General features: G+C 42.2%; 1 protein-coding gene across 1 annotated transcript in view; it reads left to right on the plus strand.

Moving 5' to 3' along the window:
* Positions 1-6,024: 6,024 nt before the first annotated feature.
* UTRN (utrophin) overlaps positions 6,025-24,818 on the plus strand; it is a 1,532,463-nt gene continuing 1,513,669 nt past the window's right edge. The window contains exons 1-2 of the mRNA XM_078648677.1: positions 6,025-6,318; positions 15,899-16,099. Coding sequence (XP_078504803.1) covers positions 16,018-16,099 — 82 coding nt within the window. The 5' untranslated portion in view covers positions 6,025-6,318; positions 15,899-16,017. The remainder of the gene's footprint in view (positions 6,319-15,898; positions 16,100-24,818) is intronic.

The raw sequence follows: 24,818 nt of genomic DNA on the forward strand, positions 1-24,818 counted from the left end.
GGGTCATCGTCATTTGCTATTTGGGGGGGGTGCTCATACGTGCTCAGTATTATGAGTGTATTGCCATTATATCTAACAGTTCTATTTTTCTGTGTTCACGGCCGTTGTGAGTGATAGTGTCTATTTGTCTGTGAGTATTGATCAGGATTAATGTCAACTCGTTTTTTGGTGCGCAGTGCTTTACAGTGTGGTTTGTGAATACTTTGGTGTTATAGTTCTTATTCTCCATCCAAAATGGGTACAGTACAAACTTTTGCCACAAGGTGGTCTTATCACTGTTAGAAAGTAAAACTTGTATTATAGGTATCATATACATTGTCAATATAGTGCACACATATTAAAACCTTATGTGAAGTCATATTGTTATATCAAAGGGTGGTCATCGTTGCTCACGTAAGCATATTCAGTTAAACCGGCATCAGCAAATTATTGAAAGTGAAATAAAGAATATATACATTCGCATGTTAGGTGTTTTGTACATATATGCAGATCTCAGTTCATAGTCGTCCTGTCCTTTTGTCAGTTATGTCCCTAGAAAAAAGTGATACTCTGGGTCAATGTTAAGACCGTGTTCCACACTTTTCAGAGTCATGATCCAAGTCGCTTCCCTCCTGCGTAGTGTCAGTTCCCTATTGCCACCTCTTGGATGGCAGGGTGTGTGTTCAAATCCAAAATATTTGAAGGAGTGGTTGGTAGTTTGTTCAGGGCATAAGGACATGTGTGCAGCTACAGGGTATCGCATGTCGCCTTGTTTAACTGCCCTGATATGTTCATTTATCCTCTCCCTTAGTGGCCTTTTAGTGCTGCCTACGTATCTCTTACCGCATTTGCAGTCTAGGGCGTAAACTACATATTTAGTTAGGCAGTTTATAGTGCTTAGGATGCGGTATTTTTTAGTTTCGTTTACTCCTTGAAAATCTTTTTTCTTTTTGTATGCCCATTTGCAGGCTGCACAGCCTCCACAGCTGTAGAACCCTGGTTCTGTTAGCCATGTGTTCTTTTTGTGTGTTTGGGGGTAACTTGGGCTTAGTATATTTTTCAGAGTTCTTCCCCTTCTGAAGGTTATTGTTGGTCTTTCCGTTATGTGTTCCTTCAGCATAATGTCTGTCCTTAATAGGTGCCAGTGTCTGTTTAGACTTTTTCTTAGGATTGTTGCCCAGTTATTGTAACCAGTTATGAGTCTAATCTTGTCATCCTTTCTTTTCTGGCTCTGCTGTTTGTCCTTTAGTGTGTCTGTTCTACTTACTGAGTCTATTCTTTCAGCTGCTTTGAGCAGTTGGTTTCTTTTATACCCTCTGTTCTCAAATCTTTTAATCACACCTTTCTTCTGAGTTTGGAATTCAGTTTCATTGCTGCAATTGCGGCGGGTCCTGATTAGTTCTCCATAAGGGATTGCTCTTTTCTGATGTTCTGGATGTGCACTGGTAGCATGCAATAGGGAATTGCACGCTGTGCTTTTCCTGAATAGTCTGCTTTGAATTGTTTCATTTTCTATATAGAATTCTACATCTAGAAATGCGAGTTTTTTATTGCTAAACTCCATTGTGAATCTTATGTTTTGGTCATTATGGTTCAGGTACTCATGGAATTGATGTAGTTTCTCAGATGTGCCTGTCCATATCATGATGCAGTCATCGATATATCTGCCCCAGAACAGTATGTCATTGTTCCATTCTGATGCTAGTGAGCCCCAGATTCTCGTTTCTTCGAATCTCCCCATTACTAAATTAGCGTACGAGGGCGAAAATCTGGAGCCCATGGCCACCCCTTGCTTTTGCAGATACCATTGATCTTTGTATAGGAAAACATTGTTATCCAAAATGGTTTCTACCATTTCTAAGATCATCTCTGTGTGTGACCATGCACTCGCTGGTCTCTTGTTCATCATTCTTCTTACTGCTGTAAGCCCCGTTTCTCTTTTTATGCATGTATACAAGGAGACGACGTCTAGTGTGACCAATAACATGTTTTCTTCCCATGGTATGTCTGCCATGATACCTAATATGTGTTTTGTGTCCCTGATGTACGAAGGGAGATTTAATACTAAGGGTTTTAGGAACATGTCCACAAATTCTGATAGTCTCTCTGTTGGTCCTCCTATGCCTGATATTATTGGCCTGCCTGGTGGAGAGGTTAGGTGTTTGTGTACTTTTGGTACTGTGTAGATGCATGGGTACCTTGGTCGGTCCACTTTTAAGTAGGCTAGTTCATGGTCATCTATGAGGCCCGACCCATGCCATTTCTTCAGGAGTGTGTTAATGTAGTCTGTGAGTTTCCATATGGGGTTGTTTGCTAATTTCTCATAACACTCATTATTATTGAGTTGGGTGAGAATTTCACTGTCATAGTCTGTGCTTCGCATTATCACCATATTGCCCCCTTTGTCAGCTTCCCTGATCATGAGTTCTCTGTTCTTGCTTAATTCTAAGAGGGCTTTTCTCTCTCCCTGAGATAAGTTGTCTCTGTGTAGATGTGTGACAGTGTTCTTGGAGTTATGTTTCTCTAGGTCACTTGTGACAGCTTTGAAAAATAAGTCTATATTGTTGCCAGATGTGAGTGTTGGTGTCCATGTTGATTTCTCCCTTAGACTGCTAGTGATGTTAAAGTCAGTATTTATATCTAGATCTCTCATGATTCGATCTGTGAGTAACACCTCATCTTCACAGTCTGTCAATGAAAGCAGTAGTCGGGCATCCACAATGTCTTGTATACAATAATCACCAGTCGTCATCATGCCCACATTTTGCTGCAATTCTTTATTCGTTGTTTTGTTCATTTCGAAATGTTTTTTCAGTTTTAAGCGTCTTGTGAATTTAAACAAATCAATTTTGGTTTTACAGAAATCACCAACATCATTCGGACAAAAACTCATGCCTTTTTCTAGCACAGAAATCATATCACTTGTAAGTTCAGAGTCACTCAGATTCATTACAGTTACATTCCTTATTTCTTCAGATTCTGATTCCAGGACCTGGTTCTCACCCCTTGTCTGTCTTGACCTTTCTCCACCCCTTTTACCTCTCCTGGTTTTCCTTGCTGACCTGTATTTCTGTTCTCTCCGTTTCCCTTTTTTATCCTGTTGATTTCCAATAAAAAACTATTGTTAGGGTCAGTTGTGCCTCTAGCTCCCATCTGTCCCTCACTCTCACTTTCGGTTGAATTAATGGTGTCTATGGATGTTGAGCTTGATCCTACCGAAGTGGTTTCTCTCTGGTTTTGGATGTTTGTTCACCTACTTATGTAACATACAGTGATATTTAATAATAACATACTCAGAACAAACCATGAATGTTACAAATGTCACTTTTTTCACTTAACAGCCTTGAAAAAGTCAAGGGTTACATTTCCTACTGACGAAACACGTGTTGGCTGTAACACCTACCGAAATAAAAACAACATCTGCGGAACAACCTGAATCACGAGGACCTCAATTTTTAAATTTTTCATAACTAATGTATGAGTGAAATACACATGTGCAAATCTGTGCTGAACACTGTAACGAGTGCTAAGGAGCGTTCAAAAATTGGCACACAGCAAGTTCAGGTTCTTAAAGTTTACATTTTGTGTAGGCTTCAGAACCGCAGGCTTAAGCTGTCTGCCTCTGCTATGGAGCTCTATGTATAAGGTTGTTTCCTTCTACAGCTTACATCCTCCAACTGATTGTTATCTCAGAAAGCCTCCTCACACTGTACTCCTAAAAAACTGCATTAAAAAATAACATTGACTTCTACTTAACTCATCTCCTTTCTTTTTCCAGAGTAACCCGCTTCTTCCATCCTCTGCATACCTTGCATTTCATAGTATAGCCTCCTCTCACTCTCATGCCTGTCTGTCTCACTCCTTCCTATTTTAATTCTGCAATTGGCTGATACCTCATTTCATAGATCATAACCTCTCCTCTTTAAAACCCAATCCCTGTATCTTAATATTGCCTAATCTCTGCCAGCCTATCTATCCCACCACCATTCCCCTGAAACCACACAGCCCCCACTAATGATCTCACCTAACTGGTAATCAATCACTAATAACTGGAGTCCATGCATGAAATTTATTCTTGAGAGCATGTGGCTAATCACAATAATCACTAGAATAATCGATATCCTTGGGTTCCGGAGTGGCGTGCTACTTGCTGTAAAGCGCTTCAACGCCTCGTCTGGGGTAGTAAACGCTATACAAGTACAATTACAAGTAATCAGGTCATTCTCCATCTCCCATATATATTCCATACAGAAAGCAATTCTCTGGTTGTTTTTCAAAGTCTTGGCAAATCCAGGACAGGATTTGTGCATCCAAGCAGGGCTTTAAGTGGGCCGGGTCTGACCGGGTCTGAGCACCGGCAGTTTTTTAAAGCAGTCCGTTGTTTTCTGGACTGCAGTGACAGCAGGCACATTGATGTGCGCTGCTCACACTGCTCACTTCTCACTAGTGGGGAAGTTACTGCATGACCTAATGCCAAGTGAGCATGTAGGGAAGGGAAATTCTTCCTTCTTACATCTCCCATGTGTCTGCTTTTTAAAGCACAAGACTCCAAGCGCTGTTGCGAATGAGAGGGCCCTATTAAATAGCGCACACTGCAAACTGCCAATTCTCTTTTTGAAACTCAGGAGCAGAAACAATGTTGTGGTGTCACCAGGGCTTTAAGTGGAAGCTTTTTCAATATTATATACAAGCCATAGTTGCTAGTTATTTATCTTATGCCGTTTCAAATCTTTATTTCGATCGTTTGATCATAAAAGATGTACAACAAGTAAAACATCATTAAAATTAAAAAAAAACTGTTAAAACAAAAAATTGCAGTGTATCAAAACAGCAGATTTTCAGCGGTCCCCTGCCATCTTTACATATGGAGTTCTGGTATACCCCATTGCTGTTAAAAATTTAGCCAGGGCAAACACCGTTGATGGGGATAGGTCTGTCTTTAAAACTCTGAAAGCAGGAAGAAAGGTTCTGAATCCCAGGTTTCTCTGTAGTGGGGCCAGCCAATATCGTCTGCTTTTCGAGTAGGCTGGGCAGAAGAAAATAACATGGGCTTCGCTTTCTCTGGTTTGAGCACAAACAGGACACAACTCGGTAGGCAACTGTCCCACCCACGCTTTAGTTTATCTTATGCAACCAACAACCATTGGCAAAGCCAATAGTCCTGGCTTGTTGTAGGTATTATGTAACTTGAATCATATATCTGGATGCAATGACAGAAACAGCAAAATAAAAGTCGGGTGGCACACTATGCTAAGCATAGATTTTTAGCTTATGTGTTTTAAGCCACGCCCTTAATTACATTGGTCACGCCCCTTTGAGAGACCCCCCCAGTTTTATAATCCCACTTAAAGCCCTGCATTTAATGCAAGCAAAGATGTGTGAATGTCTGGTACTTGTGTTGGCACATTAAACCAAAACCTATTAAATTTTCCAATGCTTGTTTCCCCCCCAAATTGCAGCCTTTACAAAATCTCAGCCAGGACTCAAAACGCATGCCTACTAGTTTTGGTAATACTTGTTTATTTTACTTTCTATTATTATTTCATTTTGTAAAGTAGCAGCGATCTCGTGTGTATACCAAAACGTGTGATGTTTGCGGATATCTACCCTTGGCTGTAGCAGCATGAGGCGAGTCTGCAGCTGCTCAAATGTTGAAATTGTTTTTTATTTACTCATATTTTTATTGTCGGTTCTCTCCAGAGCATTGCAGCTGGCACTTGTCCCCTGCGGGACTGTACCGTCCTTGTGACTAACTTTAGCCACCGCCTGGGAAGCTCGGAACACCGGCGCCTCTGGGGCACGGGCTCCTCGGTTCTCCCCGACTGAAGCTTCTCCCGTGCCCGGGGGCGGCCCGGCCAGCCTCCGCTGTCACTCCCGGGGCGGGCCTGGCAGCCGTCAGGTGACCGTGCCACGTTTTCCCAGGCTGGGAGGGTGGCGAGCCCGCCACCGCCGCGGCCGGGGGAGGCGGAGCAGCAGCGCAGCCGAGGCGGGGGCACTCTGACAGGGGGAAGGGCCGCCCTGGGGTCGGAGGGCAGCGGCTGGAGAGGGCGGGAGAGGACAGGGACCAGTTGCTGCCTCGGATCTGTGCAAAGTTTGCTCAGCAGGAGGGGGTGGGCAGAGCACGCCCGGAGCGCCAGCCCCGCACAGTGCCATCGCTCACGATCCCTGGATACAAAGTTACTTTTTGTTGCTTTTCTGTTTTCTCCGATCTGGGAGTGAGGGCGTGGATCGGCGCTCCCTCTGGAAGCAGCTGCCTCTGCTCGGGACGGAGGGCCCTTCCTTCCCAGGCTGGGTGTGCGGGGGATCCGGCGAAAGTGCGGGACAAAGCCCCGGCAGCAGGTAGGCGCAGAGAGCCGGGAAATAATTCATGATGCGGGGGATCGGGTTCCAGCAGCACCGACAGGTAGAGGGGGAGAGGGTTGAGAATAAAGGCGAATCTTGTATTGTGATCTCGCTCTGTTCACCATATGCATTTCAGACCCTACAGGCTGCGTAGATCTCACGGTGCCTAAGTCATGGGTTGGTAGACACAGCCTTGTTAGTTCAATTGTTATGTTTGTTGTACTTTATCACGCGAAGTGCAAAACTACAAGCTGCAGGATGCGGTGCACGGCACAACTTTAGATGTCAGGCATAATGTATTGTTAACGTACAGTGTGTTGAACTAAAGTCCCGAGGTATTTGCTTTTCTCACTTCTCCCTCCACATGCCTGGCTGGGATGGAACCGGGCACATTTTGCAAACAGTGCTTGTGGTCTGTACGATTTTAGTATTTTACGAGTTCCCAGTGTCTTAAAAATAAAGTCTTGCTGCTGTGGTGCGTTCCACCCGGACCCCCGTGTTTTTAAGCTCTGATGATTTTAGCTTGTGGTGTGAGTGGAGATGACAAGGAGAGACAATCCCACTCGCCTGTGCTGTCCCCGGTCATGCAGACCCACACACATGGGCAGGAGGGCGGGGCCAGGCCCATCCATCTTGAGTGTGGGCTCCGGGCTGCAGGTGCCCTCTGCATGCGCAGGTCTGCCCGGGGATTACATATTAAAGAGGCCGGGCCCCGGGGGAGGGAGTGGGTTTGCAATCGGGAACCAAACCCAGCGGTGTTTATGGGGCGGCGCATTCCTGGGAGTCACCAGCCGTGAGGCTGCGAGTTTTTTCCCAGGGCACACCAGCGGCTCATTGACTGGGCTGGGGACGTGCACCCAGTCTGTTGTTTCTGCCTAATTCCCTCAGCCACAATCTGCTCATCCAGCGCTCGCCTTCATTTTTCTTGTCATTTTCCCATAAAATCGAGGCCAGGGTTACTCTTGTCATTGTCAGGGGAGAGGTTGTGGCCTTAGGGTCAGAGCTGCCGACTTCGGAGCTGGGGAACCAGTTTGGAGTCTCGGCGTCGGCTCAGCAGCCTGTGATTCTGGGCAAATCAAATTAATCTCTTGTGCCTAACAAAAAATGAATGTGTCCTTGTGTAACGTGGCTGGTGCTCGTATAAAGCGCTATAATACCTTCGGGTCGAGTTCGCGCTATATAAATGCAAAAAAACAAACAATTGTGCCTTGCTGCGCCGAGTTGTAAAATACACAGCAATATTGACATCCTTTAACTTGCAGAAACTGTGCTGTTGAACATTTTACAAGTAATATCCGATGCAGTCTGAAAGGATCTTTGCTGAAAGGGACGTGCATTTCCACTGATACATACATGGATGTGTCCCCTGCACAAACTGAGAAAAAGTGGGAGGTGTCCCGCAGGCCCATCAGAAGCGACCTTTCATTTTTTGATCGCGCGGAGCCCTCTGCCTTAATGGAGGACGCCTCAAGGAACCTCAAAATAGATTTGAAGATCTGTGGGTGGGGTGTTGTCCGGAGACCTCTGCTCTTACTGGCGGTGGGGCGTGCCTCCCACGCTTTGTTGCTGCGAGCCAGCCGCCCCTCAAGCCGTTGGCTGTGTGTATCAAGCAGTCGGTTTAGTGACAGGGGGGGAGGGGAGGACCCCTACATTTAAAAAAAAGAGCACGCGCCCCCTCCCGCACTACACTTTAATGTCTTCCCAGGGTGGAGCTGTCAAGAAACCCGCAACACGTATAGTTGGGCTGGGGGGGTCCTCACAGATTCCTTCTTTGAAGAACAGGGGTCAGCTGAGATTTTACAGTGCTTGAATTCACTGGCACAGTCGAAATGTTAACAACTGTATCGACTGGGCGCATTGTTATCCGCACATACTATTTTTTTTCGTTACAGAGAACTGTGCATTGATGTAACCCCTTTCCCAAGAGTATATTAAATGCTGAACTTTACCACGGCATTGGTCTCTCATAAAAAAACTAGGCCTGGGCTGTAAATTCCGTTCTGCTCGCGGAGTTTGGGTAATTTCGCGTTCCACGGAGAACGTGAAATTGCCCCAAAAATCTGCGTTCCGCGACTTAGCGAAATTTTTGCTTGTTCGCGTTCTCAAAATGCGTATTCGCGAGATATTTCCGCCCCAAGCACGCAGACAGCAATTGCGAACAGGAAAAAAGCATTGCGAACAAGCAATTTCACGTGTTCGCGGAATTTCTGTGTGTTTGCAGAGATTTTTTACCGTTTCGCAGAGATTTGCGTAACGCGATTACTCAAATTCCCCCCACCCCTAAAATAACCTAGTGCAAATTGCCTGGAACTTAACGTAAGTTCCATCAGCCCCTGCGGTGCAGTGAGGCTGCAACTCCTTGATAGTAACCAAAACGTATATGTTGGATATACCTTTTAACGATAGACTTACCTGTGGTACTTTGAAAGCTGGCAGCCAGGGTAGCCACATTAGCAAGGAGTACAGAGGTGGTCTTCGGTTTTGCAGCAAGAACGAGTAGCAGGCCTATCAAAGAGTTGGGAACTATCTGCAAGACTAAGTCCTGTCCCGGAGCCACCAATGGAGGCTGGTGTGTGGGGCTTCTGCGGCCAACCTAGGCTGGAGAAGGTGGAAAATGGTTTTATAAAAAGGCTGCTAGATGTCCCCCTAAGTTTACTAGCAACTATGTATGTCATTCTGACAACTGGGCTAGGGTACCTACACAACACTGTGAAGTTGCAACCGCTTTTGCTGTGCTTGAAAATTTGGGCCAAAGGGAAATCTTACCGAATCGTTTAATTGTAGCGTACTGTTTTAAATTGGAAAAGGGCTTAAACATACCTTGGATCCCATACATATATAAGATCTGTAATCAACTGGATCTAAGTGAATTGATTAGACGTCCTGTAACTTCTCTGCTAGTTTTTCTGGAGCATTGACATTTAAACTCTTAAACATGCAAGCGCACATCAGTGCTACTACTAGGGGAGCCAATTTCCAACTTAACACACTTAAGAAAATCAAACATCCCCCCCTCCGAAGACCTCATGTCGGCAGTTCAATCCCTGATTATCTCTAGATTGGAATATGGGCTGGTGACCCTTGCTGGACTTTCCAAAGCTAGCTTGGCCCCACTCAGAGCTACCCTGAACGCATCGGCTAGACTCATAACGGGCTCCAGAAAGTATGAACGCATTTCCCCAGACCATCTGCAACTAAATTGGCTATCTATTAAACCCAGAATCAGACTCAAGGTAGCTTGCAATAAAGCCATACACTACAACACCTGTACTATCTGGCAAATAAGCTTGAACTATCGGGCTCCAGCCGAAACCTTAGAAGTATGTCCACCCTTCTCTTGAAACCTCCAAGATTAAAAAAAAAAGATCTTACAACCGTGCATTCACTGGTCTTGCTCCGAGAATCTGGAACTCCCAGCCATCTGAGATCAGATCCAATCCTTCCACTACATCCTTTAAAAAAACTGATCAAACGTCTACTCCTGAATGAACGTTAACACCATCAGCCAGTGATCATGCTCTTGTTCTTATTAATACCCAATTCTTGTTGTACTACACTGAGGCATTTTATTGTATGTTTTTACGTTATTTTGATCTAGTCCTCTATGGCTCTTTAATTGCATTAACTGGTGATGTCGCTCTTGTTTTTTGTAAAAATTTCCCTGATTCGTATTGCACTTCTCATGGTGCATATTATTTTATGATGTTTTGCTCTTCGTGTTCTAGTGCACCGTTTATACCCCCAACTCTTAACCTGACCAGTTTCCATTATGTTGTAACTTCACCTACTTTCACATTATATTTGTACCCTTGCTTGAGCCAACTCTGTACAGCGCTCTAATACCCCTTTGGGTCTTGTTCGTGCTTTATAAAACGATTCAAATAAATAAATGAATAAAATTGATCAAACTGTTTTTAGACAAATGTAAGGAGGAGAGAATGTCCAAAAATGCAGGAATGCCCACTGTGACTGCCCATGCACAAATGCAACTGGTCTTGGCATCAAGCTTTATTTAATATGGGTCAATAACCTACAGCATAGATTTTTGCCAACTAGACTATGGTTGAACACTTTTCACTTCCTTGTTGCACACTGCGGACAGGGTATGTTTGCTGCTAATTTGCCTGTCTATCCAAGCGATGGTCGCTCGCAACAAAGCACACTGCACTTTATCCTTTTCTGCAAATTGTATTCCTCTTTAAGAAAAACACTTAGTTTACCTTTTCTGGAGCGGGCAAATTTTAGTTTCTACAGACTTTGCCAACAGTATGGATATGTTTTGTAACTGCATATTTTATACAACAATCTATATGCACACGAGCCACAATTGTATCATGAAATGTTTTTTTGGGATGATCCCAAAGATACAATTTTTCCCACAAAAAAGGTCTTGAAAGTCAAATATTGGGAAATGGCCCAGACCAACATAGTGAGTAGCTGTGAGACCTCTACCCTTACAGGGCTTTTCCTGGATTGTAAACCGACCCCGGGGCTAGAGCAATATTGGGACTTCATCACAAAACCCTTCGAGCCGAAATTATATTTTCAGTTCAGGGTGGGCACCCTGCCGCTAAGAGTGTTTACTAGCAAACGGTCTATACCTAGAAAGGACTTGTGTCCGGTGTGCGGATTTGGAAAAGAGTCATCGGCCCATGTATTGTTCGAATGCATTGGGTATGAAGCTCCTCACCGTGCCTGGTTGACTCCCATTTGCATGCTCTTGGAGACAAAAAGGGCGCATGAGGCGGAGAGAATCTTAGGAAGTGACACCACTGAAGCAATCGCTATAGCCATGGCTAAATATCTGGGGTGGGTGTGGGCGATAAGAGCAAGGTTCCTTGACGAGGTTTCTGTCCATAAGCGTTCTCTTCAGGCTTTGCTGCATTTTTTGTATAACCATCTGCTTCACTCATACTTAATTGGTATTATTGGTAGCATGTACTGTAGTATGTTTATAACGTTTTTAGTATATTAACTTTTAACAAAATTTTAGCCTTGAACATAGATTTTAGGGGAAATAAATTTCCCCTAAGTAAGGGATTATATATCGAATTCGACTAGAGTGTATATATGTTTTGTTCTTAGATATCATGCGAAAGGACTTACATGTATGTTTGTGCTTTTATGACCTTTTACTTTGAATAAAGCTTTTTGGAATTGGAATTGAAATGTTATTCTTGCTTGTTATATCTCAGTTTTATGGATTTATGATTTTATATTATGCTACCATTTTTTTAGTATTGTTTTGAATGTATTTTGTGTGATTTTCTGTTTGGTTTTCAGCTTGGTGGCCCAAGGGTCTTTACCTTACTCCAGACTCTAAGACCAAAGTGAAAAACCTGGGTTTTCTGTTCGATTCTAAACTTACTCTTGACAGCCAAGTAGCTTGTGTGGCTGGGAAATGGTTTGGCACTCTTAAGACAGTGGCCACAATCATGGATCTTCTTCCTTTATGTACCAGGAAAAAATTGTTCAGGCTCTTGTTATGTCCAAGTTGAACTACTGTAACATACTTTACATTGGAACTACACAGGGCAGAATAAAATTAACTCCAGAGAGTGTAGAATGCAGTTGTATGTCTTCTATTTATTTATTTATTCAAAGTTTTATATAGCGCGAACAAGATCTTTACAGATATCAGAGCGCTTCACAGAGACAGGGGTAGGGGCAACAGGACTGAACAGAACTAATGGGAGCAGTATAATAGTCACTAACATAATAGGAAAACAGTAGTGTACAAAAAACATACCAATATACAACCAGGTAACAAGTAATATAAGACGGCGCAAAGTCATTGATCCCGCTACAATAGTGTTCAGGTAAACTTTGGATGTAGGGATGGCTTATACCAATTTCTAAGGATAGAGAGAACAATGGGTGGGGGCATCAGGAGGGTGATTCAACAAACTAAAGTGTATCATATAGTGGTCGGTAGTAGGAGAGTAGCATAATAGTGTCACAATCAAATAAGAATATAGTGCCAAGAGACAATCAGGAGATCCAAAATACAAAGCGATGCAGAGACTCTGATCCAACACCTATAAAGTTCAGGTGAACTTGGCCATAAGGATGGTTTTCACCTCTTTCTCGAAGAACGCAGTGGAGGAGATAAGCCTGGTTTCAGGAGGGAGTGCATTCCAGATCCTGGGTGCCATTCCTGAGAAGGAGCGCTTGTATGTTTTTTCCTTCCGGAATCTACGAGGTTTCAAGAGTAGATTTGTTGTACTTCTATTGGATCTCGAACCACCTGATATAGACAACTTTTGAGCGAGGTAGTTGGGTGCCTTGTGGTGCATGGCCGAGTGTGTCATAACGGCAATTTTTAGCTGTATTCTGGCTTCAAAAGGCAGCCATTTTAGAGATTTTAAGTCTGGGGATATATGCGAATGTTTTCTTGAGCCAGTAATGAGTCTCGCGGCAGCGTTCAGGGAGGCTCTTAGGGGTGCTGTTGTGGCTAACGGGAGTCCGCTGAGGGCCACAATTCCATAGTCTATGCGAGGGATGACTAACGCTTGTACAGCAGTTTGGAAGTCCTTGGCTGGGAGGAAGGGTTTAAGTTTCCTCAGTGTGTTGATTTGGAAATTAGCTCCTTTTGTTGCTTTGCTAACGTGCTGTTGCATGTTGAGCTTGGCGTCGAGTGTGATGCCTAGGGATTTCGCAGAATCCACGATGGTAGGTTGGACATTGAGTGCTGTAAGGTTATTGAGCCAGGTTTGGGTGGTGGTAATTTTCGCCGGAGGTGAGATGAGTAGGAACTCAGTTTTCAGAGCATTTAGTTTGAGGTGATTAACGGCCAACCAGGATTGAGTGTTACTAAGTGTAGAATTCAGAAGTTTGATATCTTCCGGGGATCGTAGCTTTAGGTAAAGTTGTGTGTCATCGGCGTACATATGGAATTGAACATTGGATGCTTAGAGCAAGGCGGCGAGCGGTTCCATGACGAGGTTGAACAGTGTGGGGGAGAGGGACGATCCTTGTGGGACACCTAGATCTGCTGGCACAGGTGTAGATAGCACATTGTCGATCTTGAACTTCTGAGACCGGTTATAAAGGAAGGAAGTAAACCATTTGAGAACAGTTCCCGATAGACCCATTCTAGTGCTTAGCAGCTCCAGTAAGTTCTCGTGTTTGACCGTGTCAAATGCTGAAGACAGGTCAAGAAGGATGAGGAGGCAGGACTCATTGCGATCTAGAATTTGGAGGGCGTCATCAATTATGTGCGTCATAGCCGTTTCCGTGCTATGTTTCGCTCGGAAGCCTGATTGATGAGGGTTGAGGAGGTCAAAGTGGTCAATGTGTTTTGTTAGTTGGAGTTGGACACATTTTTCTGCTGAAACTACCAAGAAAGGCACCTGCAGGTCCTGCCTTGGAAGATCTTCATTGGCTGTCTTTGAGGAAAACAGTTCCCTTTAAAGCTATGTGCTTTTACCATAGGATTTGTAATGGCAGGGGCCCACCTTAACTTTTTCTGTTAATTAAATCTTGCCAACATAGTAGAAGACTTAGATCATCAGGTGCTGCACTGGCAAAAGAGTGGGTCATAAAGAGAGCTTGCTTGGGTGGTCCTACCTTTTATGTTCCGGGCCTTAAACCTGTACAGCACTCTGCCTCTCTAACTGATACAAGAACTGATAGAGAAAATCTTTAGGAAGAAACTCAAAACATGGCTGTTAAGGCTAGCCTAACTCCAGGCCTTTCTGTTTATCCCGTATCTGCCTTTCCTTACTGTTCAGGTTTCTTACTCATTCATTTCCCCTATCGCTTATGCACTTGGTAGGGAATCCTAGTGCGGTGACGCTCTGTTAGGAGCAACCATTTATACTTAAAAAAAATCTTAACTAACTTAATCTTAACTTTATTGTATTCAGATTCTTAAATGGGCACCGGATAGCCGAATACAGATTGGTTGATTGATGATGATGGTTGCAACTTGACCAAATGCTTTTACGGGTGTGTGGGTGATGGCTAGTCTAAAATAAGTTTCAGGTTTGCTGGGATGGGAAGGTACTTTTGCGTTAAGTCAATGGTAAAGGTCCAACTTTTTCAGTTTAATGATCCACTTTGTTGTGTAAAATCCAACAGTTTGACATTCTTTTACTCCAGAACTAAAAAGAGGAGAAACCCTATTCTTTGAGATAGGGACAGGGTAATTAAACCAAGAAAGTAAAACAAGTCCCTAACCAAAAAGTTAGGGTCATGTGTTGCACCGTATTCATAAACAGTAATAATGGGGTTAAAACATACACATCAATTCAACAATGCTATAATTATAAGTTTAACATATAGTGATTACAAGAAGATCACAGTTGCATGTAGATGTAGTAGAAACATTAATGCAAAAAACAAGGTTTTTCTTAAAAAATGACAAATACATTTTTATTCGTCATCATATTCAAAATAAACATACATTTAAAACATATTAAAAATAAACATACATTTATAAACATATTAAAAACAAGCCATTGTTACAACACACTTGTGTTGGTCATATAAACAAGAAAACTCCACAAAAGTCGACACAGCGTTTCGGTGAGATTAGGATCAACTGCATTCTTCAGGACAGAGTTTTTTATTAAAATGTATAAATGAATCCCCTGTATGATTCAGATAGGAAACATTCTTCCAGTTGATTTTGTTAACAAAATGAGGAATACCCTTTATATGTGGTTCTATTCCTTCATATAATGCATTCGTAGGAGCCACCAATAGGTTTATCACAGTATATCAATGTCCGTTAAAAAACAGTCCACATTCTTCAACAAATCAGGTGAGCCGTGATTGAGCTTCCCTTGGCTAATGTTCTTAGAGGTTATGCTGGTTTGGTTACTCTCATGGCATTGCAACTCAATGAATAAAATCTGATAAGGGTGTTCCGGCCTCCCTGCTTTCTACGAACGTCTTTCCGGGTTATACATCCTAACCCGGAAAGGTAACTCTTTGCTTCCCACAAGGAGCAGGGTCAAGACTTATTTGCGGATGGCTGGGTACAAACTTGAGTGGCGTAATGAGCAAAAGAACAATGGATTTAACCCAGATCTCTTGACTGGGAGTGAATGTTTAATTGATTCAGCATTCCGTCCATCGTTTGTTGCCGCAGCACTTGACTTGTATTGAGGCATCATCACAGTTTGGGCAGATTTAACTCACAGTGAAGAATGTACAGCAGGCTAACTCATTCTATGGATGAAAAAATGTTCACTCCATTTCACAGAAGAGCAGACAGAAACTAAGCTCTGTATTGCACCCTTGCCATATAACTGTTTTTGAATGTTGGAGATGTTTTCAAACTTGTATACGGACATCCTGTTTGTTTAAAAGAATCAGGATTGTTCAAGATCATCTCTGAACAACTCCAGATTTTAAGATTCATTGATACAGACAAACCAGAATAATTTAGTAACCTCTCGCAATTTGTTTCAAACCCAAATACAGACAAATCCATCTTTTCCTCCTCGTCCCTCTAACCTGTGATGTTGGTGTGTTCACATTATGAAACCAACCCTAACAATGGCACTTACTTGCCACTGATGGTTTGTTTAAAATCTTTTAACAAATGCTCTCACCCTCTCACTTTTAGGTGTACTTTTGAGCTGCAACCAAAGTGCACGAGTGGGCTTGGATAAAGGAAATATTGGCGTTGTGTAGGAATTGGAGCCACAAACATCTGGAAATCAAGAAAAGTAAGGTTGTACCAGCATGGCAAACTACGGGGCACAAGAAGACAACCTGGATGGTGCCCAGAGCAACGAGTTCAGTGACATCATAAAGTCAAGATCTGGTAAGCCAAAGAGATTATTCAGTCTGACTGTACCCCCTCAAGTCAAAATAGATCCATAATAGAAAGTTTTTGCTTTTGTGAAGCCTATTATTGCAAATGTGAATAATGTTTTTTATTTTAATTTTAAATTTGATGTGCCTCGTAGAAATCAAAACATATTCATCACAGGTTGTTTTTGGTTTTGTCAAGCTGATTATTGCAATGATTAATTAATACTTTTTAAATTTAGATTTGATGATCTGAATAATTTTTTAGTGGGGTGTGTGGAAGTCAACATCCTTCCAATGGCAATTGAGTATCCAAAACTATACGGTGTTGCTACTGTAATTCTGTATTAATATAGTAAATAATCCTGAAAGATTAAAGTTTTTCGTCCTGTTGGTGGTGTTATGTAGTCATGCACTTGGAACTGGTACTTGGTTTTTGTGAACTGATTGTTTCCAAGTTTGTCACAAATGTATCATTGTTCTGTGCTCTTATTTGCAAATGCCTGTCGTGTGCATGTCGGCCGGCCGGCCAAGGTACGAGAACAAGTGATCCTTGGTGTTTCCCCATATTTTGCATACTCAGAGGGCCCGCTTAGTAGCATACCATTGGTTTCCTATTTTTAAAGTATTTGATTATAGTTTGTGGTCTCTTCATATGGTGTTTCGCTCACTGGCGAGTTTTGATTGCTAGCCTAAGGATTAAGTGCCTTGGCAAACACTCCAGATTTACTCTCTGGTTTTCTTGTTGACTTTGTGCTGCTGGTTGAGTGAATCCAGCTACATGCAAATTGCAAGGTTGTTTGTTTGATGCAATGAAATTCAGTTTGACCAAACTGATGTATGCTGACTGGTGCTTGCTAGTAACTTACTTTGTTGAAAGTAATCCTGCGTGGTCAACGTGGCGCTACAGAGTATAGAGTCCAGTGACCCCCAGTTTCAGACCGTTTACGTACCGAATCTGAATTTACCACATAAAAAAATTATACCAGTGCTTGAATCAAGTCCTTTCTTTGATCATTCGAAGGAGACACTATCTACTAAATAAATGTAGCTATCAAAAAATTAAGATTGTTTGGCTAATACGCATATATTGTTTTGGATGTATCTCAAAAGCCCAAAAAATCAGGAGAAAGTGATTTTGAAAGTGAAATATACACTCAATGATCAATTGGACACCTTTAACAATATCTGGGGCCTTTTTTTGACCTTAATTTACTTCTTGGACCCGTTCTAGCCTGAACTGGGGTCTAACTGTTACAAGCCTTTCTTTCTGAACTTCTTTCGACTCATACCAGTGTCGCTGTAGGTTGCTATGGCTAAATGGCACCAGACTATTAACCAGAGGGATATCTGTCGGCCTTTGATGTGGTCCTTGGCATATTTAAGCAAATACAGAGATCCAAATCTCCAAATGACAATCGCTTGGGCTGGGTCTCCCAGTTTTCCTACATCATCTCTTATAACAAACTCACCAGTTGTGCCAGACCAGGCACCTCGTCCAATAATTCCAAATAACAGTTCAGCACAGAGCTTGGGCATCAGCCTGGTTAGTTGTGAGGTTACATTCACCTGGATTGATGCAGGAGGCTTGAGTAAAACATTGTTCTTTATGCTTCATTTTGTCCCTTTCTTCTTTCACTGCTTATGGACTACTGTGTGGTTATACTGAGCACTTTATTGTAAGATGCTGTTCACTCGTATTGTTTGGTAATAACCAATACATATATAATGGCAAAAAAAGCTGAAAGAAAAGCACATGGTATTTCAGCCACTGCCTTTGCAGGTCTACCAATCTGGACACTCCTGAAAATTCCACCTTTCAGAAAAGCCACCCTATGGAGTATATTTGGTTTAGAAACAAGGTCGCCAACCAAGGGGCAAGTTGCTGTGAATAGAATATTCTATTGAGTTTTTTTATAAAAGCGGCATAAAAAGCTTTGAGTAAACTACTTTTTTCACTTCGTCTTTTTAGCTTCTCTGGTATTTAGAGGATTGGCTCCGCAATATGGTAGTTGTATACCTGTGCATTTTATAAGTTTGCTCACTCCCATTAAGAATATATGATACCTTCGTGTTTCTCAAGAAGCCCATATATGAAGCCCACAGAAACACGAGAAGATTTGAGGACCATAGAAAGACTGCATAAAGATGGGTTGGTAGAATAATACTGAGCAGCCTGTATAAGCCAATAACTGTTAGGTCATGAGGTAGGATAGAACGGTGGTCCTCTGTGAGAATCACTTGGCGCACACTATTGATTGTGACTTGGTCCGGGCAATTTCAGATGATTTTTGATGCTCTTCTACTTTTTAATCAATTGACTGCCATATACAAGTTTGTTCTTTTGTATGATGAACTGAAATGCTAGTAAAATGGTTAATAAAAGTCAATGCTGCCTGGCCAATTGTGAAGTCTACCTACAGCAAGCCTTCATTGTAGTTGTAGGAGGTCCGGATCCATTCAGATTTTCAATATATCCGCATAAGACAGAGTGAAACTAAATAGAAGTGTTTTTTTGCAGTTCATAGTTTTTATTCAAATCATCTATCCTGGAAATGGCCTCTTGGATACCCTATGGACACCATTGGCATATAATGTGCTACCCTATTGTGTTCCTGCATTGTTTGACCATTCTGCTGCTCACTTCTATGTGTGCAGCGGTTGCCTTCCCGTTCGGGTACTTTCATATGTCATGTCCTTTTCAGCAAATTTTTTCATATGTAAGACTGTCATGCCGAATACTGGTTGGCGAGAGAGCCAATTGGAATGCCACATTTCCTCATTGGTAGTCTTGTCACTTCTTAATCGAGATTTTTAGGAGACCGTTGAACATTGTCCAGGTGAAGTGAGTGATGAAGTTGGTGGGTTTAGGGGAGTAAGAGCTCGGTACCACTACCTCAGTTTTTAATTCTTGCAATTGGTCCATTACGGGGATGATGTATAATAGCATCTGAGGCACTGATGCTATTTTAGAGGGATACAGTAAATGTATCTAGTTTAGCATGTTTTTATTTGGCAGTGCTCTTTTCCCTTCTCGGTACGCGGGTACGCGTTATGTATATATAGAATTGTGATCATCGTATTAATCTGTCAACGTATACGAGTATTGGATGAAAGTAATTAACTTCTAACAGAAACACACATAATTCTGTTTATTAACCACTGCAGACTCTTGACTGACATTGCAAAATGGAGATGAAGTTGGCTCACTTATTGTGGGTACAGTGGCCATTTTTATATCTGAACTAATCCTGCGACCCCCTCACAGCTGGTGGGCCTTGACTGCTCAGTTAGTTGAACGAAATAACTCTGACTCCCTATTGTCGTGACTCCATTCAAGTTTGAGGACAGTGATGGGAAAGGCATCTCTTAACCCACCTCTCTCTGATAGTGTCTGCAGGCACCCTTGACTTCTTTGAATAGTAGTAGAGACAATGCAGAGTTCTTACAGTAGCCACTTTTTGCTGACAAACTAATTTTATTTATAATTCTAACCACTCATGTGATAAGGCATATACTTTCTTTGGGTGCTTAAATGGGGAGAGCAAACGTTGAATAGCAGTTACTACAAGAGTTATCTGAGCTTTGATTTCCTAGAGTCTGGCATTTTCAACAAGATTACCAGAAACAGCAAATTTCCTAACAGATGAATATTGGTGTTGCATGAAACAAGCTAGGTTTCGCCCAACAGTGGTGACTAGTGCTGGCGAAATTTCTGGTTTTTCAAACTTGCAAAAAAATTTCAGTTGTTGGCAGGCCCAGGGCAGCCCCTACTGAGCATATTTTATCCTGAAATACCATTTTGAGCTTCATTGGATACTTGAGCCGTTGCGGATGATATGAAGAATATCAAGGGGTGATATGCAGGTTCACTGGAATTATGCAATTCTGCGACTAAGGTTTTTTTCACATAATTTTAGATTTGCTGTAATTTTCACATAATCCATCATCTGCTTCATAATCTGCAGATTAAAAAAAAATGTGTTTCTGGCTCAAACGGATCAAAAGTTACAAAAAACGTAACAACATGTTAGCACAGAGGAAGGCCCTTTGCGAAGCTTAATTGTTCGTTTAATTTGCTTATTTCTGTATTTGGTTGTTAAACTGGTACTAATGAAGTGAAATCTTTGCCCAGACTGTATTTCTATGTGTAAAAGTTAAAAATTATTGATGTAATGCTATAACAGAATGTGCTGCATTATGCTGCATAATTTGCCTTTCCTTGACCCATAATTGAGTCAACCCTGCTGAGTAATTTGGTGCCCCGCCACATAATTCCAGTGTCCCTGGTGATAGATCATTCCTAGCCCATGTACTGTAGTGCACAAAAAATGTTTTAGAGATGTAGGCAGAGTTTAATTTGTCAATAAATATGTGCATGAGCCCAACGTTTTTCTCAGAAGTCCTCTGCCGGTACTGCCGAATGTAGGGGTTATCGGATACCAAGGTTTTATAGTCTTGTTTCAGTTAATTTCTCTTTAATCCTCCACTATATGCCACTTGTCCCACTATCTCACTCTTGTTTACTCCTTTCTACCCTTATCACTGCTTTTCCTTCCTCTTTCCATTTCTTGTTATGGGTCAAAATCTTATGCTGTAAAATAAATTCTGGTCCTCACAAATGAGTGCCAGCGCCCCACCTGCAGTCACTGGCTCAGTATAAGTGTAAGCACTAATGCCTAAAGGGAATCACTGTTCCTATTTAAGAGGCAGGAAAAGGAAAAGGAAAAGGAAAAAGACACAGAGAAGTACTCTAGTTGTTTATTACTCTATCTATGGGGGACAGTGTGTCCTCATCTTAATGCCCTCACACATCCCAAAAGATGTCATGCTTCATCATTGGGCTTTTGCTCCTCGTCGGGCCGGAGCTGCAATGCCCTGCGGGTCCCCCGAAAGGTCTCTTTATCAGAGATCTTTTGATGAAGCTGTGTGGGTGCGTGGATCTAAGTGGCAGTGAAGTCCTAAATGGTGTGTTAAAAAATGGCTGCAGGGAGAGTGAATAATTTTATTAAGGTGATCCCTCTGTCATTATTAAAAAAACAACGTGAGTAGTGGTGCTCTAAGGGGTATTATATTTCTCTGTAGCTGGGTAAATCATATGTCCCTAATGGACATATATTGCGGTCAACATGTTTCGCGCTTGTGAGTGGTCTCAGGAGGAGATCCAGAGCGCTTCGTCAGGACCCAAAAATATTTGTATATATATATATATATCTCAATAGCAGCGTAAAGGTATTAGTGTCGCTGGATCGTTGCTTGGTGGGTAAGGACACCTGTATTTGAGCATTGCAGCATACATGATTTATTTGGTGTGGAAGGACACTTTTACTTGAGCATTGCCAAATACTTGCGGTGCTGTGTAGGTGTAGGTGTCACTGGTCTTTGATGGCAAAACAACTAGTTACATAGTTAGAAGGGGCTCCCTAGTCTGTTTTTATACTGTTATATTTGGCTTACTTTACTCAGGAGTGCGGAATGTCAATCCACTAGATTGCAATGATTGGTATTTGTTGCCCAAAAATTCTTAGAGGCTTCTCTGGACCTGTCAAATTCAGAACGTTTATTAAAAACACAGAACTAGAAATGATTTTTAACTTTTTTTACTGTTAAGTTTTCATTAGTATTTTCAACATTTCATAAGCCATTATTTGCTTGTGTGTGTGAACCATATTAACAACATTAATCAGTATAGCAACAGTGGGGGGAGTCCAAAGATAAGTTATGCAAATAATATTTACAACAATTTTAAAACGCTGTTAATGTAAAAAAAAAAAAATGGCTCCCCTCCTTTCCTGGGTGAAGGCGTTGGAGTTCAGGGTCCAAATCTGGTGACGTGGGTCCCAGACATGTTGTGCCAAAAAATCTGCAAAAAAACATAGGGCAAAAAGGACCAGCACGATGCCAGCATTAAATGTATTTCATAGCTTGCTTTATGCAAAATCTATTCGGTTTCTAACCAAGTAGGACTTTATGTAGGAAAGTGAAGAAGGACTTTCTGGTGCTTCTCCTGTTGAGACAATCTCTCATAAGAACTAAAGTTAAATGTGGTTTTTCAGCTAGTGATCAGGGAGCGAAGACCCCTAAAGAGGCGGTGGAATCAGTAGTTTGAGGCCGTTGTGGTGTATACTCGGTTTAGTACATACACCCGCTGGTGGTTAAGCACGGCCGCGGGGGAACAGTGGGTGCTGTGGGTACACACCACAAGATAAACAAGTGACAGCAAGGAGGCAACTGAAGAAGAGTGCCCTAGGCAGAAGATCTGAATATGCTGATAAAAAAGCCAGGGCAATTTGAATTTCACTGACTCGCCCCGATTGCTTCAGAGATGGGCTGTTTCACAACCCAAGCTTCTCAAAGGAGAGGATTCCCCTGAGCAGTTCAGTGTGCTACAGTTAGCTACTGCACGGCTCAGTGTGGCTCCATTTACCTTCCTTGATGTCATCCAGGTGCCTCCTGCACTCTTTGGGGGTTTGCTGATTGTCATAGAGAATGAACACAAGTGCTTAATTTGTAAAATAATAAGTGCCAGGGCCTTGACCAGGAGGCCACTGCAGCTTGCACCACCCATCGCCCTTGACATTGCATTCAAAACAACTACTCATCATCTCTCTCGCCTGCCAGTGCGACAGTTCAGATTATTCCAGGTCCCCAAAGCTAAAGGAATGGCTGGGGTATTAGCAGTTTTAAATGTATATTGTATTCATAAACAACTGTTGTTCTGCTCATCTGTAAAAAAGGTGAGTAGCTCCACCATATGGCTGACTGTCATAAGTGTGGTGTTGACAACTAAGTGGCGGTGGCGAGCACTGGAAACCAATTAAGTGCTGGTGCCCATGACAGGAAACCACTGCTTCAAATTAAGGGATGTATGACGTTACAATGCATGCTTTTACAACGCATGCCATTACGACGCAGGTTTTACAACGCAGGTTTTACAACGCAAGTCGTTACAACGACTTGCGTTGGGGGGCCCTGGATAGTGAATAGTTTAATTTACTATTCCAACTCCAGTCCCCATGGATAGTAGGGAAGGTGTTGGATAGTAAATTAAACTATTCCCTATCCTAGAGCGCCCTCCAGCGCAATTCGTTGTAATGACTTGCGTTGTAAAAGTTGCGTCGTAATGGTAGTGCGTTGTAAAAGTTGCGTTGTAAAGGATGTTTCCCCAAATGGAATTAAGCACTGGCTAGCACCTAAATAAATATCAGCATGGCAGGAATACTCCTGTATGTGGATAGAAATCGCATATTTCAAAGATGTTCTTATAGTTTCTAACCCTTTCACTCTTTTAACCCTCATCAGTTGTAGATTGTACTCAGTAAGATCCCGCCCCAAAGATGTTAAGTATCTGGGTGCACTACTTAGACCTTTCTCGCATTCTCCGCAACGCTTCATGCTTGACTGCAGCGACATATACCACACCATGTTTGCAGCTCCCAAGCAGCATCCCTCATATAGGACATACTACTTCAAATCTTTTCCCAAACAGAAACTCCTAACGGGTACACAGGAACCTGATGCAAATCCAAGTGCGTTGTCGCCTCGTTTGAGATCTGAAGTATTATATAAATTCTGCTGTAAATAGTTCATGTTTTGTTTCTTTCACGAAGAAAGATGAAGCCCAAGTGTAGACACTCATTACCACTTTGCTTCTGTATATTTAGGACCACTGCAATTATGCGGCAGGGGAGGACCAATTTACACGGCAAGGTTGATTAAATGATGTGGCATGGCAAGTTCATGATAACACTAGCTGGGCAAAGTTTTCACCTCATGGGTACCAGTTTACCATCCAAATACAGTGATAAGTGACTGAAAGATGACCAGCCAACCTTTGCAAAGGGCTTTCCACTGCACAACAATGCAGGTCGCCGTGATGTTAGTAACATTTGATCCATTTGAACTTGAACAAATCGGCAGATTATGCAGCAGGTGACACATTATGTGACAATTGTGGGAAAGCCATAACTATGGGGAAAATGCAGATTCCCATAATTCCATTGGCCCTGTCTACATTGGTCACATGATTGTAGTGTGTTAGTGAGCATTGCCTGGGAGATCCTTTTTGAGCATATTTTTGAAGGTGCTGTTTGTTAGAAAGCAATCCCACTTCAATATTTTGCAACAAGTGCAGTTTCTTGTCAGTCATAAAGATAGCTCCAAGTAAACCCTACAAAATCAACAAGCCCCAGTAGACAAAGGATGTCATTAATGCTGTTCACAGTAATGATGCCAAAACGTGCATTAGACCTTTGAGTTAAGGTTTTGAGATCCGCTGAAACAGCTTGAAAGATTTTCTGTGGCACAAGAGACCATTGATAACAGTAGACCTTGTTTCACACATGGAATGGAATAACACTATTTGTTTTACTGCTCGTGATGTCAGTTCCGCATTATTCCTCTCTGTTGGTATTCATGTAAGATTTAGATTAATATTTTAACCGCGTGCTTCTAAAGGGCTGTTGTCAATTCTTAATGTCGCTGTCTGATTAACTGTTCACAGTTACATTTATTATTGGCATTCACTAAGAGGATCAATTTTACATTGATAAATCGAGGCGGTATGGGTTTTAATACTAGGCCTGGGCGTGAGATTCCGCATGTTTATTGCTTTAAACTCGCAAAACTGGACTTGTAGATTTAGGTTTAATCTCTTAGTCTTCAGTTGATTGTTGTCTTATGGTTTGCTTATTGATCAGTCTCTATAAATGCTGTGCATCTGGCAAGACTAC

Source organism: Lissotriton helveticus, chromosome 6 (assembly GCF_964261635.1).
Source record: "Lissotriton helveticus chromosome 6, aLisHel1.1, whole genome shotgun sequence".
In the NCBI taxonomy this organism is placed as follows: Eukaryota; Metazoa; Chordata; class Amphibia; order Caudata; family Salamandridae; genus Lissotriton; species Lissotriton helveticus.